The following is a 20,906-nucleotide window of genomic DNA, read 5'->3' on the forward strand; positions in this document are numbered from 1 at the left end:
AAAACCCTGATCTGGCTTGTTTCCACCACAGGGTGATAGCTGTGTCAGCTACGTAAATTAAGTGACATCATACCAGCAAAACACAGTGTTGCCTGCCAATGAATACCATTACTAAGAACACAACGTAGTAAACAAAAGATGACAATGGAGGACATCCTGCATTTCTTGGCATGTGGCTGTTCATCACAAGAAGATTGGTTTTGTTTGAGAAAAGGCTGGAAGTTGCTAAGCAAAACGCCACCATTATTTCCTGCTGTCATGTGACCAATGATTTTCAGTCAACCAATCAGCACCCATAGGAGCTGAATCACTGTGCTAGGTACCCCAGAGGAAGGGTGGTACAGATTGGCTATTTTGGTACCGTTCTCAATGTTTGACAATGGAAACACAAATAATTGCATAATGTACCATACCAAACTGAAGTAAACTGAACCACTTGGTGAAAACAGGGCCTTTGTATCCCAGCCAAGGCTACCCACAAATACACATATACTAAATGCAGAGAACAACTGCATTAACTGTCTTTTTTCACGTGTTTAATGACAAGTTTATATACAACAACATGGAGATATGCACAGTATTAAATGACAAAGAAAAGTGGGTCATGCTTTCCCCACTGTGCTTCTATAAATCTAAATCCTGGCATTAGATTAAAAAAAAAAGTACTTAACTTAAAATTCTAATTGAATATTAAATAAAGAATTAAGAAGGCATACTATACACCATCAATAATTTATGCTGCCAGATAAAGACTACACACCAACATTAATCTTTTCATGACAGGTATATAGCACCATGTGAGATGATAAATTATGATGATGTCAGGATAAAACTTCAAGTCGGCAGAAACTTCAGTGAGCAGCGGCTTCATGTGTGTTAATGTGGCTTATACAGGACATGTAGTATGTGGGTGAAAAAAAAAAGCCAATGCAGCAAAAAAGACCATATGGTGCTGAAAAGCGGCCCCACACACACACATGCACACACACACACATCACAGTTGGCAAGAGGAACAAACAAGCAAAAACCTCCATTTAGCCAGCATCCGTCCATCCGCTTCATTGTTATTACCATACACAACCCAGCACAGTGAGCACACCCACTGGCCTTAAGAAATAAAGACACCACATGCTCGGTGACCTCTGTATACCTCATGACCTACAGACCTACATATGGAAATTTTGATTTCATGCATGCTGAAAACTATAAGGCATAATAATAAAAACGATCTTCCCTTCGGCACTATATGAGAAAATTAAGTGATTATTCCTATAGAATATGAAGAGATAATTGATTATTAATAATCCAAGAGAATGATGAAGACAATGTCCTGCAGCATTGTCTGTTCCAGTGTATGTGATCAAGTCATGTGAGCATGCAGTGCATTGTACAGATAGCACTCTGAGATACACTTATTTCAAGAGACAGTTTTCTCAGTAGGACAAAACAAAATGTAGAAGAAACAGGACATTAAGCATTAAGTTAAGGGGGGCCTGTTACGTATGGAATGTTTTCACTAAATTACATATTTAACAACCTATTCATTCATTTTTAAAACTGTACTGTGTAATGCCAGATCTCAGGTCACCTGGTGATGTTCCTGCACTGTACACAGGAAGTTTTATGTCAGGACAGATGGACCCAATTGCAGCATTGCGCTAGTAAAGCGAGATGACTGCAAACTGGTTGGAGTACAACTAAAACTAAAACAAGTGCTGACAAAAGGTTTCAGAGGTAAATTCTATTGCTCAAAAAAACGGGTCATTTAGCAGTTTGAAGGGATAAACACTTCTTGTGTTCACACAAACAATCCCTCAGTCAGGTCTGATAGTTTTGCCTAACAGAGCCCCTTTTCAGATGAAGGATGCATCATATAAATACTGTCATATCTCTTCTGTTCAGAAAGACCAGGCAGAGGCAGAAAAACAAAAAACAACAAAGGTTACGCACTGCAGCTTTAAGTCCACTACATAGAACTGTGAATACATCACTGTATTATATAGCTATAAAAGCTGTACTTATAATTTTTTAATCCCCTTAGGGAAAGTATTCCTCTGCATTTGACCCATCCTAGAATTAGGAGCAGTGGGCTGCCATACTGAGTAGCGCCCGGGGAGCATTGGGGGTTGGGTACCTTGCTCAGGGGTACCCCAGCCCTTTTTGGCCGGGTGGGGATTTGAACCGGCGACTCTCCGGTTACAAGTGAAGTTCCCTTTCCACTTGGCCACGATTGCCCCAAGCTGCCCGTAGCGCTGGTGAGTTCTCTCATGGCCCTTTGTAGCCCTGGCTGAACAGATAATGACTGACCTGTGGCACTTGAAAAGGAATACTGTAAGTATTTGGCCAACCCTGTCACGATTATGGCCACAGCATTATGCTGCCCACAGTGATAGCATTAGCAGCAGCTGACAAAAATAGTGAGGAGGAAAAAACGTTAGCATAATAGGACAATTGGGATAGGAAAATACCAAAATACAAGATCAATATCTGCAGTGGAAAGAAGCACAAAATACAGGAAACTCGCTAGGGAGTATGTTACACCCCAAAACAGATGTGAAGTTCAATCCGTTTAATTCTGTCATTTTGAGAAGTTAAATTAAGCAAAAAAAACAGACTCGCCCTCAGTGTTCCATAACAAGGAAAAAGCCAATGATTAGTTATTTGTTCTTATTTTCAAACTTCTCCGTACACCTCCCTTGTTTTTCTCTCTCACCGCACACAAGCATGAGCCTCACCAGGCCGAGCAGTGCGAACCCTGACAACATAACCCTGACAACATTTCTGCCATGACAGATTACAGAAGTGAGATTCACTGCTATATTTAACCATACAAAAAGCGCTTAAAGAAAACACTTGAGTAGAATTTAATGGAATAATAAGTTTCAGGCAGGGTTGTTTTGAGTCACAAATAATACTCCCTGACCAGTGAAGTAAAATTAACTCACTTCCTAAACTTCCTACTACACACAATAGCCATAGACAACAAAGTCCATGGTACCAGCCATGGACTGTGATGAATGATCATGCTACAACAATTTACCACAGGATTCTATCAAGAACGCAAATGTAAGTAGCAAAGATAAATAAAAGAAGCACAACTGTTTTTGTTTTGTCAGTTCAGTGTTAATAGTAAACTTATGAATACACACAGACTGTTAACAACAAGAACACTAATTCATATGATGCCAAGGTTAGTAGTTTTTCACAGGAACACAATCAATCCAAGACAATTTCAACAACTACGTGCCGTTTTACGATTTATTTACATGATGTCCTGTTATGATCAACATTTTGCAATGAACATTGCTCTGGTGAAACACCGACAGTTTTCAAAAATGCAACTGCCTGCAGAGCCAACCGGCTTGCCGTCTGCCACATTTTCAGCGGTCATGAAAGAGGGTGGAAAAAAGGCAGGGTAAAAGAGAGAGGGAGGAAGGAGAAGAAACTGGACTGGATGGTATTATCTGCACATTCTATGGCTCACAACCAAAAAAATTTGAATTCTTACAGCTGAGGGAGGAGGAGGAGACCAACAACTCTCACTGCAGTCGCCAATATATACTTAAGCTCTTTCGAGAACAAATCAGCCCAGTATGTGACAAGTTAACTGTGTTACAAACCATTATCAGGAATGTATGTAACCTTCACTGACTTTATTGCACTAAATGCAATAAAGGGAAATTATTGAGATGAATAGATACAACCAGGCTGCTGCGGCCCTGAATGGAAGTCTGTTTCCAGTGTTTCAAACAGATGAACAACTTAGTAATTATTTGTCATGCATCATGGTCTGGCCCTGATGATCAAACACCATTTACTGTGTTTATGATTAAGATGTCATCCTAATTAGGAGATGAAAAGCATCAGTATTAAAGATGTGGAAATGTATGTATACGAAATGATTTGGGATTCCACTACTTATGTGCTGATGACAGCAAAACTCAAAGTCATAAAACACAAAGAGAGAACGGATGCATGTAGGCCAGCTACATCTGCCCCACGAAAACAAAGCCTCCACACAGGAGAAGAGGAGGAGGAGCGAGTCGGACATCAGCAAACGCTGCAGCCACATAATAACACAGTCAAATGCATACTATTAGATTTAAATTTTTAATTTAAATTGATTAAAATAAATTCGGAGATGAGTGTGTGTCTCCAGTGAGGGAAGCACAAAGCGTTCAACGCGACCGCTCGTCATTGATGTGCATCCCGCTGCCTCCACAGCCTCCATGCGGTTACAGGAGGATGTAACTAACAGGGCGAAAAACAGGTCATTGGGAAATATAATGATGGAGCATATAGAGACAATGTGACCGGTAATAGAGCAGGCAGTAGAGTGGTGAGGCTGTGTGGTTTTACAAAGGCGGAGCAGGACACGCTGGTCATGCCGCTGCTGCTGACAATAGTAGCCATACAGTTAGCCAACACAGTCAAAGCAGACTGTGCCGTTATTAGCATAACAGTATATGTGCTTGTTTATTAAACGCTGTGCATCAAATACCACTAAGGTTTTTTCTGTTTTTGATGTCACGAAGCTCCGAAATCGAACGATAATGTTTTTTATATGTGGACACTGGAAACCCAAATAAACACAAAACACAAAAGCAGAAAAAGCCTAAAATCGACTCTTTCCATAATTATTTCTGGCGTGAACGTCACATGGTCGGTTGTCCAACTAAACGCCTACTTTTTAAACAGGCGGTAAATAAATAGCATTCCCCAAATAAAAGTAAAAGTCCAGTCCTCACTTACCCCGTTTTTCTCTCTTGTGTGCTGCTGTTGAGGGTGTGTATATGTGTGTGTGAGGAGCCCAGCCCTGCCGCAGCAGTTCGCTCTGCCTCTGTGCGGCGGCGGTAGCAGCAGCGGCAGCAGCGACGGCCTTCTCTCTTTCCGTTGCTCAGCAAAACGTTGCTGCATGCCACGGAGCGGCGCGCGGACAAACGTCAACGCTCTGACGTCAACGCGGCGGAAATAACAACTAGGACTGCCGCTATCAACTTTCAAATTAAAAGCACAATGCATATTATATACAGCCCCCTTAGCTAAGTAGTTAATATATTAATTTGAATAACAAAACCAATAGTTGTACCATTTACATGAAGCAAGGTAGTTTTAGACAGACCTCCTGGATCCATAATATACTGAAATATTGTCATTGTATAGGCTAGGAAATGAAGAGATTTGAGTTCTATCTTCTTTTCTTATTTGTTGTATTTTAGTTGTATCTTGTTAGTTAATTGAAAATAACACATATATCTATTGTCCATTATGAATAACTGAAGAAGGATCACAGCATTTCATAATTAAAACAAAGCTTAAATTATGTTTATCTTGCATAATTATGGTCAATTCGCTGTGCTAGATAAAAGATTGATGGTCTTTTCCTGAAATGATCTTTTGTGCCATTTCATATAAACTATGCAAGGGATAATTTAACATACTGTGTATTAGTTAAGGTTAATTAACATGTGGTTTATTATGGAAGTGAAAAAAGTGGTTTGATTTTCTTTGGAGCATACTATGGATTGAAGATATGTTTTGCTGTTTTAGCTGCACCTGCAGGAAATGTGTGGTAAACTCGACATAAAATAGAATAATATAGCCTACTGAAATAAAACAAATGGAGGAAACATACTATAGATGACACAAGAGACTGATATCACAAATGGTTTCAAGTGGTAATATATTCATAGAATTTGATCTACCTTTTATTTTTTAAAAACAGTCGTCGTAATTTCCTGTGTTTCGGTTTTTGAGTACGGGTTCATGCAGTTCTTCCAGAAGCGCCTGCGTCCACATTTCCAACCGTGGATTCCTCCAACTCGACTCAGACAGAGGGAGGGTGAAGAGAAGAGCTGGTTTCCTGGTTTGCCTGATCACGTTTCAGGGTCTTTTGTGTGACTGTGCGTCCCATCGTCAGCTGACTGTTCCTGCTGCATATTAAGTGCAGTTCAAATGAATTGGTTTCACCGGGAACCACTAATTATTGTAATGTTCGACTTAAATAAAGACATTTGCAATGCGTTTCTACATCCTTCCCCTGTGCTGAACACGTGCACTGCCTTCCTTAGGTTAATTTTTCAGTTAATAAAGACTTAAATACCCACATTTAGAATGTAATAAATACATTCATAATCCATAAACAGTTTATTTAGATGTTAATTTAGCAGCTAATTGGTAAGACATCAGTTTTTGTTTTATGATACCTCAATGACAAAATATATTTTTTTAAAAATTCAAAAATCAAAACCGGTACACTCCTGCTTTGTTTGGCATGTGACGTCATGACGCCACCTCTCTGTAGGCGTAAAAGCACTCGGTTTACTACCGAGGACCTTCCGTCGAGAAAGGCGGATAATGTGTTTCAAATCTAATTTAAGTCACTTCGTTTAACCGCGGTGTCTTTTCCTTTCATAATAGTTTTGTTATTAATTCGAATGTTTTTATAATGCTATCGCTTCTTGAATTGTGGTCGCTTTTACTGTAGTTTTGAGGTGATTAATACGAGTTTTAGGATATGGAGCATCATAAGCAAAGTAAATATTAACATATTTTGATATTAATATGTTTGAATTTCCGTAGTAGTTTAATATATTTCGTGAATGTATATATACAATTTAAACTGTCTTATCTTTTTTTTTCCCTGGACAATATTTCCCTTCCGGCAAATCAGGTGACAAAATCGAACAGCCTCGTCCGTTAGCGGTTGGAGCAGGAATGTGCTGCCTGTGTTGTTGTTGGCTGTTCGGGAAACATGGACAGCCAGCGGGACGTTCAAAGTTCTAAACGACACGGAGGCACTAGGTCGTTACTGTCGGCCGGTTCCGCCACCGCCATGGAGGTTAAACGCAAGAAAATACGACAGAGCACTTTATTCCAACAAACAGAGGTATGTTTGGTCAAAGACTTACACACCAGAGTTGTTGGTTTTAGCTTGTATTGTAATGACAGTTGTCACCGGAGGGCGTCTTAAACGCAAAGCTACTAAGGCAAGCAAGATAATACGTGGTCCCTCTGTTTCGTTTGCACAGCTTTAATAACATATTTGGAAGCCTTTATTCAAATAACTTGCAAATAACAATTGTATTTTCTAATATTTGTCTCAAACATTCTCAGTGGTTCCCAAACTAGGGGCCTTAATTATACTAACCGGGGTGGGTTGAGACACATGCTTGTAGAGATTCCACGATTACTCAGTAAATCAGTTATTAATCGATTACTAACTAAATCACCTATTCACATTCATTGTTTTTAATCAATTTAAATTAATTAATTAATTATTTTGATAATCACCATGAGTGGATTTTCTTATTTATATATATATATATATATATGTATATGTATATATATATATGTGTATGTATATGTATATGTATATATATATATATATATATATATACATATACATATATGTATGTGTGTGAATGATATGTTTTCTATGATCTATGAAAGTCTTTTATTTTATGGTTCCTGCAAGAAACAAGACATTTGATGACATCGTCATATGAAACATTTATACATATTCGACAATTTTCTCACATTTTATGGGTGAAACAACTAATTGACAGATTAATTGTGAATAAAAAAATAATAATTAGTTGCAGCCCTATTGCACTTTTAGCAAAGCATGGATATGATTGTGGAGGAAGTGGCACATTTTTTGTGTGTGTGATTTTTATGTTATAAATAATAATTTTCTTAACAATTCAAGTAAACAATGAATGTTATAGCTGTGAAATAGTACCGCTGCTAACTAACTTTCACTTCCATGGGAAAAGCCAGTTGCACCAGTTGCTCAGAACAGGGAGTCGACCCTTTATGCTGTTTCGTGAAACCAGAGACCCCCCCTCCACCCCCACCCCACTGCATTGTTTCTAAGCATGTAAAGAAATAATGTCCTTGTCTTTGTTGTCTTTGCTCTAACTCTGCACAAACTAATGTCCTTTCAGGCTAAAAGCATGAAACAATGTCCAAGTCTTCTGAATGACACCTTTCAGATAGTGGAGGATATGAATTTGTTATACATACGACAAATTTCTAAGACGTTACAGGTGCATATGTGTAAATATTTTTAAAATAAAAAGCTGTAGATGGTGTACTTGAAGATGGAGTATTTTTAATAAGGCATGGGATAGTTTCAGAATTGCCCTGATTAGTTGCTTGTACCATACTATTCCTGCATTTCTAGCATATGAGCTAATGTCACTCTGCTTGTTAGTCATTATGAAACTAGCTGATCCCCTTCTGCATTCACCATGACAGCTCCCTTTTTCCAACAAGTTGCTCTTGAGTGATGAAAAAAACACCTCTTGACATGGGCTACACATTTAAAACATCCCATCAGTGTGGTTGTAGCTACCAATACTTTATAGTATCACAAGATTCCACCAATATTCTGTTCGCAAGTAGAACGATTGTTCCAGAAACATTTTGCCTTCTTCTGTTTTTGCCAAAATCAATTCAGGTACAAGGTACACACATACTGTATATGTACATCACTTACTGACAGGACAGAGCAATGTCACACCTTCATTGGTGCCATAACAACACTCAAGGGCAACTTAACTCTAACTTCACTATAGCAAATCCATGTTTGGTCTTATCATGTCCATCTCTCATCCTCTTTCTTTTATAGCATATTGTTTGATGGACTAACACAAGTTCAGAACAAGCTACCTGTCTGCGTTTTTACATAATTTGGTCATTTTGAAATTTCTCCTGTTTATGTTCTTTCCCACGAAGAACACTAACTTGCAAGAAAAGCTGGACTTTGAGGTGCGAATGCGAGAGGGGGCCTATAAGCTGCTGCTCGCCTGCAGTAAGAGAGAGCAAGTTCTCAACACCTCCAAGAACCTACTGACCTGCAATGCCAGGATCAAGGCTTATTTGACTCATCTCCAGAAGATAAAACAGGAACAAGACATGATGGGGTCAGCCAAGGGGTAAGGGATGTGGGTGCTTGCTGGTTTTTAAGTGTGTAAGAATTTGGAAATGATGAATCACTGTTGGTCAGGCTCAGAACACATCAAAGTATATAGTTGCAGATCAGGTTGTAATACACTCTAATTGATTGGATTGGGATTTTGGAAGCAAGTTTAAATCTGTTTTTAGATGCAACAATGATACCCAGATTGTGACCAGTTTTAACAGTGAATTCAAATTCTTAATTCAGACCTGATCCAGATTCAGATGACCGTGTGCCCTGTAATGGGACAATTGCAATATCAGGTAAGATTGCACCCCCACCCACAATCATTCCATCTTCTAGTGCTGTGTTGTGAATAGAGTTTTCTCATCTCTGATGTAGGGCTGCGTGTTCCTTTGCTGTGGAGGGATTCGGACCACTTTAACAATAGAGGGAGTAAGTTTGTTCGTGTTTTACTACCATTTAGGCCTTCTGTTCAGCTTTACTGTGTGTTATTTGCAGATTCCTTTTTGTACTAGCATGGACTGTGCTCTCCCTGTTTTAATTAGGCTCTCGTCGAGTGGCAGTGTTCTGTCTGCTGCAGACTGGCTCCGAGGTGTTTGACACAGAGATGGTGGTGGTAGACAGATCAATTACTGACATCTGCTTTGAGGGGGTCACCATCTTGTAAGTATTTCTTTGTACATGTTAAATATGCAGAGTGGAACCGTTAGACGAGCTGCACTCGCTCATTTGAGTTTGGTGTACTGGTTTTCATTTTTAATTTCATGGTTTATTCATGCATATTCCTCTCTCTTCCCCTGACATAGTAAAGAAGCAGTTCCTCAGTTTGACCTGAGGGTGGAGCTGTGGAGCTGTGCCCTGGAGGAAGAGCTCACAATGGCAAACACACCAAAGAAACTGGCCAAGAAGTTCCGAAACTCCTTTGGAAAACACATCCAAACAGTTAAATCATAGCTAAATCAAACACTTAGGGTACAGATGTTTTTCTTATGAGATTTTGACTTTATTGTTGTGGTTTATATTTTGAGACAGTAGAAAATGAACAAAATCACAAAACAGCTTCATCTCAGCTGAATACCCACACAAAAAGACATTCATAGAAAAACACATCCAAACAGTGAAATCATAGCAAAATTAAACACTGAGGGTACAAGAATATATCTTTTGAGAAGTTGACTCTATTTTGTGTGGTTTATATTTTGGCATGATAGAAAAATAAGAAAAAAATGAAAACAGCTTTCTCTCAACTTAATCTTTAAAAACTAAGCTATAGTAAACACATCCAAACAGTGAAATCATAGCTAAATCAAACACTGAGGGTACAAGAATATATCTTTTGAGAAGTTGACTCTATTTTGTGTGGTTTATATTTTGGCACAGTAGAAAAATGAAAAAAATGAGAAAACAGCTTTCTCTCAGCTTAATGCGCACAAAAACAAACACTAATAGTAAACACATCCAAACAGTTAAATCATAGTAAAATCAAACACTAAGGGGACAGAGGTTTATCTTATGAGATGTTGACTTTATTTGTGTGGTTTATATTTTGGCACAGTAGAAAAATGAAAAAAATGAGAAAACAGCTTTCTCTCAGCTTAATGCGCACAAAAACAAACACTAATAGTAAACACATCCAAACAGTTAAATCATAGTAAAATCAAACACTAAGGGGACAGAGGTTTATCTTATGAGATGTTGACTTTATTTGTGTGGTTTATATTTTGGGACGGTAGAAAAATGAACAAAATCAGAAAACAGCTTTATCTCAGCTGAATACCCACACAAAAAGACATTCATAGAAAAACACATCCAAACAGTGAAATCATAGCAAAATCAAACACTGAGGGTACAGAAGTTTATCTTATGAGATGTTGACTTTATTTGTGTGGTTTATATTTTGGCACAGTAGAAAAATGAAAAAAATGAGAAAACAGCTTTATCTCAGCTTAATGCGCACAAAAACAAACACAAATAGAAAAACACATCCAAACAGTGAAATCATAGCAAATTCAAACACTGAGTGTACAAAAATATATATTTTGAGATGTTGACATATTTGTGTGGTTTAAATTTTGGGACAGTAGAAAAATGAACAAAATCAGAAAACTGCTTTAACTCAGCTGAATACCCACACAAAAAGACATTCATAGAAAAACACATCCAAACAGTGAAATCATAGCAAAATCAAACACTGAGGGTACAAGAATATATCTTTTGAGAAGTTGACTCTATTTTGTGTGGTTTATATTTTGGCACAGTAGAAAAATGAAAAAAATGAGAAAACAGCTTTCTCTCAGCTTAATGCGCACAAAAACAAACACTAATAGTAAACACATCCAAAGATAAGATTTTGACTTTATTGTTGTGGTTTATATTTTGGGACAGTAGATAAATGAACAAAATCACATAACAGCTTTATCTCAGCTTAATGCGCACAAAAACAAACACTAATAGAAAAAATCATCCAAAATGTGAAATTCATAGCAAATTCAAACACTGAGTGTACAAAAATATATCTTTTGAGATGTTGACTTATTTGTGTGGTTTATATTTTGGGACAGTAGAAAAATGAACAAAATCAGAAAACAGCTTTAACTCAGCTGAATACCCACACAAAAAGACATTCATAGAAAAACACATCCAAACAGTAAAATCATAGCAAAATCAAACACTGAGGGTACAGAAGTTTATCTTAAGGGATGTTGACTTTATTTGTGTGGTTTATATTTTGGGACAGTAGAAAAATGAACAAAATCAGAAAACAGCTTTATCTCAGCTTAATGCGCACAAAAACAAACACTATTAGTAAACACATCATTATTTTTTTTTTACATTACATGTCATTTAGCAGACGCTTTTATCCAAAGCGACTTACAATGGAATTGATTACAGTCAGCGAGGGGTGGAATCGAACTTGCGACCATTGCGACCATGATGTTTTTCGCACATAGGGTACCGGTCTTAACCACTGAGCCACTCCACCACATCAAAACAGTGAAATCATAGCAAAATCAAACACTGAGGGTACGGCAGTTTATCTTGTGAGATGGTAACTTTATTTGTGCGGTTTATATTTTGAGACAGTAGAAACATTTAAAAAATCAGAAAACAGCTTTATCTCAGCTGAATACCCACACAAAAAGACACATATAGAAAAACACATCCAAACAGTGAAATCATAGCAAAATCAAACAATGAGGGTACAGAAGTATATCTTATGAATGTTGACTTAATTTGTGTTTATATTTTGGGACAGTAGAAAAATGAACAAAATCACAAAACAGCTTTAACTCAGCTGAATACCCACAAAAAAAGACATTCATAGAAAAACACATCCAAACAGTGAAATCATTGCTAAATCAAACACTGAGGGTACAGAAGTTTATCTTATGAGATTTTGACTTTATTGTTGTGGTTTATATTTTGAGACAGTAGAAAATGAACAAAATCACAAAACAGCTTCATCTCAGCTGAATACCCACACAAAAAGACATTCATAGAAAAACACATCCAAACAGTGAAATCATAGCAAAATCAAACACTGAGGGTACAAGAATATATCTTTTGAGAAGTTGACTCTATTTTGTGTGGTTTATATTTTGGCACAGTAGAAAAATGAAAAAAATGAGAAAACAGCTTTATCTCAGCTTAATGCGCACAAAAACAAAAACTAATAGTAAACACATCCAAACAGTTAAATCATAGTAAAATCAAACACGAAGGGGACAGAAGTTTATCTTATGAGATGTTGACTTTATTGTTGTGGTTTTAATTTTGGACAGTAGAAAAATAAACAAAATCAGAAAACAGCTTTATCTCAGCTTTAACGCGCACAAAAACAAACACTTATAGTAAACACATCCAAAAAGTGAAATCATAGTCAAATCAAACACTGAGGGTACAGCAGTTTATCTTGTGAGATGGTAACTTTATTTTTGCGGTTTATATTTTGAGACAGTAGACACATTTAAAAAATCAGAAAACAGCTTTATCTCAGCTGAATACCCACACGAAAAGACACATATAGAAAAACACATCCAAACAGTGAAATCATAGCAAAATCAAACACTGAGGGTACAGAAGTATATCTTATGAATGTTGACTTTATTTGTGTTGTTTATATTTTAAGACAGTAGAAAAATGAACAAAATCACAAAACATCTTTAACTCAGCTGAATACCCACACAAAAAGACATTCATAGAAAAACACATCCAAACAGTAAAATCATAGCTAAATCAAACACTGAGGGTACAGAAGTTTTTCTTATGAGATTTTGACTTTATTGTTGTGGTTTATATTTTGAGACAGTAGAAAAATAAAAAAAATAAAAAACAGCTTTATCTCAGCTTAATGCGCACAAAAACAAACACTCATAGAAAAAATCATCCAAAATGTGAAATTCATAGCAAATTCAAACACTGAGTGTACAAAAATATATCTTTTGAGATGTTGACATATTTGTGTGGTTTAAATTTTGGGACAGTAGAAAAATGAACAAAATGAGAAAACAGCTTTATCTTAGCTGAATTCCCACACTAAAAGACACATATAGAAAAACACATCCAAACAGTGAAATCATAGCAAAATCAAACACTGAGGGTACAGAAGTTTATCTTATGAGATTTTGACTTTATTTGTGTGGTTTATATTTTGGGACAGTAGAAAAATGAACAAAATCAGAAAACAGCTTTAACTCAGCTGAATAGCCACACAAAAAGACATTCATAGAAAAACACATCCAAACAGTGAAATCATAGCTAAATCAAACACTGAGGGTACAGAAGTTTATCTTATGAGATGTTGACTTTATTTGTGTGGTTTATATTTTGGCACAGTAGAAAAATGAAAAAAATGAGAAAACAGCTCTATCTCAGCTTAATGCGCACAAAAACAAACACTAATAGTAAACACATCCAAAAAGTGAAATCATAGTCAAATTAAACACTGAGGGTACAGCAGTTTATCTTGTGAGATGGTAACTTTATTTGTGCGGTTTATATTTTGAGACAGTAGAAACATTTAAAAAATCAGAAAATAGGTTTATCTCAGCTGAATACCCACACGAAAAGACACATATAGAAAAATACATCCAAACAGTGAAATCATAGCAAAATCAAACACTGAGGGTACAGAAGTATATCTTATGAATGTTGACTTAATTTGTGTTTATATTTTGGGACAGTAGAAAAATGAACAAAATCACAAAACAGCTTTAACTCAGCTGAATACCCACACAAAAAGACATTCATAGAAAAACACATCCAAACAGTGAAATCATAGCTAAATCAAACACTGAGGGTACAGAAGTTTTTCTTATGAGATTTTGACTTTATTGTTGTGGTTTATATTTTGAGACAGTAGAAAATGAACAAAATCACAAAACAGCTTAATCTCAGCTGAATACCCACACAAAAAGACATTCATAGAAAAACACATCCAAACAGAAAAATCATAGCTAAATCAAACACTGAGGGTACAGAAGTTTATCTTATGAGATTTTGACTTTATTGTTGTGGTTTATATTTTGAGACAGTAGAAAAATAAAAAAAAATAAAAAAAACAGCTTTATCTCAGCTTAATGCGCACAAAAACAAACACTCATAGAAAAAATCATCCAAAATGTGAAATTCATAGCAAATTCAAACACTGAGAGTACAAAAATATATCTTTTGAGATGTTGACATATTTGTGTGGTTTAAGTTTTGGGACAGTAGAAAAATGAACAAAATCAGAAAACAGCTTTAACTCAGCTGAATACCCACACCAAAAGACATTCATAGAAAAACACATCCAAACAGTGAAATCATAGCTAAATCAAACACTGAGGGTACAGCAGTTTATCTTGTGAGATGGTAACTTTATTTGTGCGGTTTATATTTTGAGACAGTAGAAACATTTAAAAATTCAGAAAACAGCTTTATCTCAGCTGAATTCCCACACCAAAAGACACATATAGAAAAACACATCCAAACAGTGAAATCATAGCAAAATCAAACACTGAGGGTACAGAAGTATATCTTATGAATGTTGACTTTATTTGTGTTGTTTATATTTTGGCACAGTAGAAAAATGAACAAAATCAGAAAACAGTTTTATCTCAGCTTAATGCGCACAAAAACAAACACTAATAGTAAACACATCCAAACAGTGAAATCATAGTCAAATCAAACACTGAGGGTACAGCAGTTTATCTTGTGAGATGGTAACTTTATTTGTGCGGTTTATATTTTGGGACAGTAGAAAAATTAACAAAATCAGAAAACAGCTTTAACTCAGCTGAATACCCACACAAAAAGACATTCATAGAAAAACACATCCAAACAGTGAAATCATAGCTAAATCAAACACTGAGGGTACAGAAGTTTATCTTATGAGATGTTGACTTTATTTGTGTGGTTTATATTTTGTCACAGTAGAAAAATGAAAAAAATGAGAAAACAGCTCTATCTCAGCTTAATGCGCACAAAAACAAACACTAATAGTAAACACATCCAAAAAGTGAAATCATAGCAAATTCAAACACTGAGTGTACAAAAATATATCTTTTGAGATGTTGACATATTTGTGTGGTTTAAATTTTGGGACAGTAGAAAAATGAACAAAATCACAAAACAGCTTTAACTCAGCTGAATACCCACACAAAAAGACATTCATAGAAAAACACATCCAAACAGTGAAATCATAGCTAAATCAAACACTGAGGGTACAGAAGTTTATCTTATGAGATTTTGACTTTATTGTTGTGATTTATATTTTGAGACAGAAGAAAAATTAAAAAAAATCAGAAAACAGCTTTATCTCAGCTGAATACCCACACGAAAATACACATATAGAATAACACATCCAAACATTGAAATCATAGCAAAATCAAACACCGAGGGTACAAGAATATATCCTTTGAGAAGTTGACTCTATTTTGCGTGGTTTATATTTTGGCACAGTAGAAAAATGAAAAAAATGAGAAAACAGCTTTATCTTAGCTTAATACCCACAAAAACAAACTCTAATAGAAAACACATCCAAAAAGATAAATCATAGCAAAATAAAACACTGTGGGTACAGAAGTATATCTTATGAGATGTTGACTTTATTTGTGTGGTTTATATTTTGGCACAGTAGAAAAATGAACAAAATCAGAAAACAGCTTTATCTCAGCTTAATGCGCACAAAAACAAACACAAATAGAAAAAAAACATCCAAACAGTTAAATCATAGTAAAATCAAACACTAAGGGGACAGAAGTTTATCTTATGAGATGTTGACTTTATTTGTGTGGTTTATATTTTGGGACAGTAGAAATATGAACAAAATCAGAAAACAGCTTTCTCTAAGCTTAATGCGCACAAAAACAAACACTAATAGTAAACACATCCAAACAGTGAAATCATAGTAAAATCAAACACTGAGGGTACAGAAGTTTATCTTATGAGATGTTGTCTTTATTTGTGTGGTTTATATTTTGGGACTGTAGAAAAATGAACAAAATCAGAAAACAGCTTTATCTCAGCTGAATACCCACACAAACAAACTCTAATAGAAAACACATCCAAAAAGTTAAATCATAGCAAAATAAAACACTGTGGGTACAGAAGTATATCTTATGAATGTTAACTTTATTTTTGTTGTTTATATATTGGGACAGTAGAAAAATTAACAAAATCACAAAACAGCTTCATCTCAGCTGAATACCCACACAAAAAAGACATTCATAAGAAAAACACATCCAAACAGTGAAATCATAGCTAAATCAAACACTGAGGGTAGGTACAGCAGATTATCTTATGAGATTTTGACTTTATTGTTGTGGTTTATATTTTGAGACAGTAGAAACATGAAAAAAAAAATCAAAAAAACAACTTTACTCTCCTTAATATGGACAAAAAATAAAACTAATAGAAAAATACATCCAAACAGTGAAATCATAGTAACATCAAACACTGAGGGTACAGAAGTATATCTTATGAGATGTTGACTTTATTTGTGTGGTTAAAATTTGGGACAGTAGAAAAATGAAAAAAATCAAAAATCAACTTTTGCGCAGCTTAATGCGCACAAAAACAAACACCTATAGAAAAAAACATCCAAACAGTGTAATTCAAAGCAAAATCTAACACAGAGGATACAAAAATATAAATTATGAGATGTTGATTTTATTGTTGTGGTTTATATTTTGAGACAGTAGAAAAATAAAAAAAAATCAGAAAACAGCTTTATCTCACCTTAATGCGCACAAAAACAAACACTCATTGAAAAAATCATCAAAACTGTGAAATTCATAGCAAAATCAAACACTGAGGGTACAGAAAAACATCTTATGAGAGGTTGACTTTATTGTTGTGATTTATATTTTGAGACAGTAGAAAAATGAGAAAAAAAATCAAAAAACAGCTTTATCTCAGCTTAATGCGCACAAATATAGACAACACATCCAAACAGTGAAATTCATAGCAAAATCAAATACTGAGGTTACAGAGAATATCTCACGAGATGTTGACTTCAATTTTGTGGTTTATATTATGAGACAGTAGAAAAATAAAATAAAAAATCAGAAAACAGCTGAATCCGCACAAATACAGACACAAATAGAAAAATACATCCAAGCAGTGAAATCATTGCAAAATCAAACACCGAAGGTAATTAAATAAAAAATAAATATTAAAAAAATGAGAAAAAAGCCGTATATGTGAATATTTTCTACTTTTACATGTTTCAACGTCTTAACTGTGAATATGTTCTACTTTCTTTCATTTTTCAGATTTTAAATGTGAATATTTTCTACTTTCTGACATTTTGCAGTTTCTTAAATGTGAATATTTTCCACTTTCTTTCAATTTTCAGCATCTTAACTGTGAACATGTTCTACTTTATTTCAATTTTCAACTTTCTGACACTTTTTAGCTTCTTCAATGTGAATATCTTCCACTTTCTGTCATTTTTCAGCTTCTTAAATGTGAATATTTTCTACTTTCTGACATTTTCAGCTTCTTAAATGTGAATATTTTCTACTTTTTGACATTTTGCAGCTCCTTAACTGTGAATGTCATTTTTCAGCTTCTCTATTGTGAATATGTTCTACTTTCTTTCATTTTTCAGCTTCTTAAATGTGAATATTTTCTACTTTCTGACATTTTGCAGTTTCTTAAATGTGAATATTTTCCAATTTCTTTCAATTTTCAGCTTCTTAATTGTGAACATGTTCTACATTCTTTCGTTTTTTCAGCTTCTTGGATGTAAATATTTTCAACTTTCTGACAATTTCCAGTTTCTTAACTGAGAATATTTTCTACTTTTTTTACATTTTCAGCTTCTAAAATGTGAATATGTTCTACTTTCTTTAATTTTCAGCTTCTTAATTGTGAATATTTTCTACTTTTCGACATTTTGCAGTAGAAATATGTTCTACTTTCTGACATTTTGCAGCTTCTTAAATGTGAATATCTTCTACTTTCTGACATTTTCCAGTTTCTTAACTGTGAATATTTTCTACTTTTTGACATTTTGCAGATCCTTAACTATGAATGTTTGATACTTTTACATGTTTCAGCTTCTTTACTGTAAACATGTTCTAGTTTATTTCAATTTTCAACTTTCTGACACTTTTCAGCTTCTTAAATGTGAATATGTTCTACTTTCTTTCATTTTTCAGCTTCTTTAATGTCAATATTTTCTACTTTTTGACATTTAGCAGCTTCTTAACTGTGAATATCTTCCACTTTCTGTTATTTTTAAGCTTCTTAACTGTGAATATTTTCTACTTTCTGAAATTTTGCAGCTTCTTAACTGTGAATGTTTTCTACTTTTACATGTTTCAACTTCTTAAATGTGAATAGTCTACTTTCTTTCAATTTTCAACATTCTGACACTTTTCAGTTTCTTAAATGTGAATATCTTCCACTTTCTGTCTTTTTTTAGCTTCTTAACTGTGAATATGTTCTACTTTCTTTCATTTTTTAGCTCCTTAAATGTGAATATTTTCTACTTTCTGACATTTTGCAATTTCTTAAATGTGAATATTTTCCTCTTTCTTTCAATTGTCAGCTTCTTAAATGTGAATATGTTCTACTTTCTTTCATTTTTCAGCTTTTTAAATGTGAATATCTTCTACTTTCTGACATGTTTCAGTTTCTGAAATGTGAATATTTTCCACTTTCTGACAATTTCCAGTATCTTAACTGTGAATATTTTCTACTTTCTGACATTTTGGAGCTTCGTAACTGTGAATGTTTTCTACTTTTACATGTTTCATCTTCTTAACTGTGAATATTCTACTTTCTTTCAATTTTCAACTTTCTGACACTTTTCAATTTCTTAAATGTGAATATCTTCCACTTTCTGCCATTTTTCAGTTTCTTAAATGTGAATATCTTCTACTTTCTGACATGTTTCAGTTTCTGAACTGTGAATATTTTCTACTTTCTGACATTTTGCAGCTTCTTAACTGTGAATGTTTTCTACATGTTTCAGCTTCTTAACTGTGAACATGTTCTACTTTCTTTCAATTTTCTACTTTCTTTAATTTTTCACTTTCTTAAATGTGAATATCTTCCACTTTCTGTCATTTTTCAGCTTCTTAACTGTCTATTTTCTTTCTTTTTTTTCAGCTTATTGGATATAAATATTTTCTACTTTCTGACATTTTGCAGTTTCTTAAATGTGAATATTTTCCACTTTCTGTCATTTTTCAGCTTCTTAACTGTGAACATGTTCTACATTCTTTCGTTTTTCAGCTTCTTGGATGTAAATATTTTCTACTTTCTGACATTTTGCAGTTTCTTAAATGTTAATATTTTCCACTTTCTTTCAATTTTCAGCTTCTTAAATGTGAATATGTTCTACTTTCTTTCATTTTTTAGGCTTTTAAATGTGAATATCTTCTACTTTCTGACATATTTCAGTTTCTGAACTGTGAATATTTTATACTTTCTGACAATTTCCAGTTTCAAAACTGAGAATATTTTCTACTTTTTTAAATTTTCAGCTTCTTAAATGTGAATATGTTCTACTTTCTTTCATTTTCAGCTTCTTAAATGTGAATATTTTCTACTTTTTGACATTTTGCAGTAGAAATATGTTCTACTTTCTGACATTTTGCAGCTTCTTAAATGTGAATATTTTCCAATTTCTTTATATTTTCACTTTCTTAAATGTGAATATCTTCCACTTTCTGACATTTTGCAGCTAAATGTTCTACTTTGTAACATTTTCAGCTTCTTAAATATGAATATGTTCTACTTTCTAACATTTTGCGGCTTCTTAAATGTGAATATCTTCTACTTTCTGACATGTTTCAGTTTCTGAACTGTGAATATTTTCTACTTTCTGACATTTTGCAGCTTCTTAACTGTGAATGTTTTCTACTTTTACATGTCTCAGCTTCTTAACTGTGAACATGTTCTACTTTCTTTCAATTTTCTACTTTCTTTAATTTTTCACTTTCTTAAATGTGAATATCTTCCACTTTCTGTCATTTTTCAGCTTCTTAACTGTGAACATGTTCTACATTCTTACGTTTTTCAGCTTCTTTGATGTAAATATTTTCTACTTTCTGACATTTTGCAGTTTCTTAACTGATAATATTTTCTACTTTTTGACTTTTTTCAGCTTCTTAAATGTGAATATCTTTCACTTTCTGTCATTTTTCAGCTTCTTAACTGTGAATATGTTCTATATTCTTTCGTTTTTCAGCTTCTTTAATGTCAATATTTTCTACTTTCTGACATTTTGCATCTTCTTAACTGTGAATATTTTCTACTTTCTGGCATTTTTCAGCAAAATGTTCTACTTTGTAATATTTTCAGCTTCTAAAATGTGAATATCTTCTACTTTCTGACATTTTTCAACTTCTTAACGTGAACATGTTCTACTTTCTTTCAATTTTCAACTTTCTAACATTTTTCAGTTTCTTAAATGTGAATATTTTCCACTTTCTTTCAATTTTCAGCTTCTTAAATGTGAATATGTTCTACTTTCTTTCAT

The 20,906-nt window shown here is 34.3% G+C and overlaps 2 protein-coding genes across 8 annotated transcripts in view; one reads left to right on the plus strand and one right to left on the minus strand.

Annotated features, from left to right (window-relative positions):
* cep170aa (centrosomal protein 170Aa) overlaps positions 1-4,871 on the minus strand; it is a 38,036-nt gene extending 33,165 nt beyond the window's left edge. For 5 of the 7 annotated variants that reach the window (XM_044040023.1, XM_044040020.1, XM_044040022.1 and 2 more), the window contains exon 1: positions 4,753-4,871. The gene's annotated coding sequence lies outside the window, so the exon portion shown is untranslated. The remainder of the gene's footprint in view (positions 1-4,752) is intronic. The other 2 variants (XM_044040024.1, XM_044040021.1) reach the window with 1 other exon arrangement.
* A 1,446-nt stretch (positions 4,872-6,317) lies between these two features.
* LOC122778804 (rhotekin-2-like) lies at positions 6,318-20,456 on the plus strand. The gene is made up of 9 exons (XM_044040900.1): positions 6,318-6,536; positions 6,674-6,889; positions 7,950-8,051; positions 8,743-8,942; positions 9,173-9,228; positions 9,308-9,361; positions 9,475-9,592; positions 9,736-9,871; positions 20,448-20,456. The coding sequence occupies exons 2-9, from the start codon at positions 6,755-6,757 to the stop codon at positions 20,454-20,456; spliced, it is 810 nt and encodes a 269-aa protein (XP_043896835.1). The 5' UTR covers positions 6,318-6,536; positions 6,674-6,754.
* Positions 20,457-20,906: the final 450 nt, after the last annotated feature.

Source organism: Solea senegalensis, linkage group LG12, assembly GCF_019176455.1.
Source record: "Solea senegalensis isolate Sse05_10M linkage group LG12, IFAPA_SoseM_1, whole genome shotgun sequence".
Classification (NCBI taxonomy): Eukaryota; Metazoa; Chordata; class Actinopteri; order Pleuronectiformes; family Soleidae; genus Solea; species Solea senegalensis.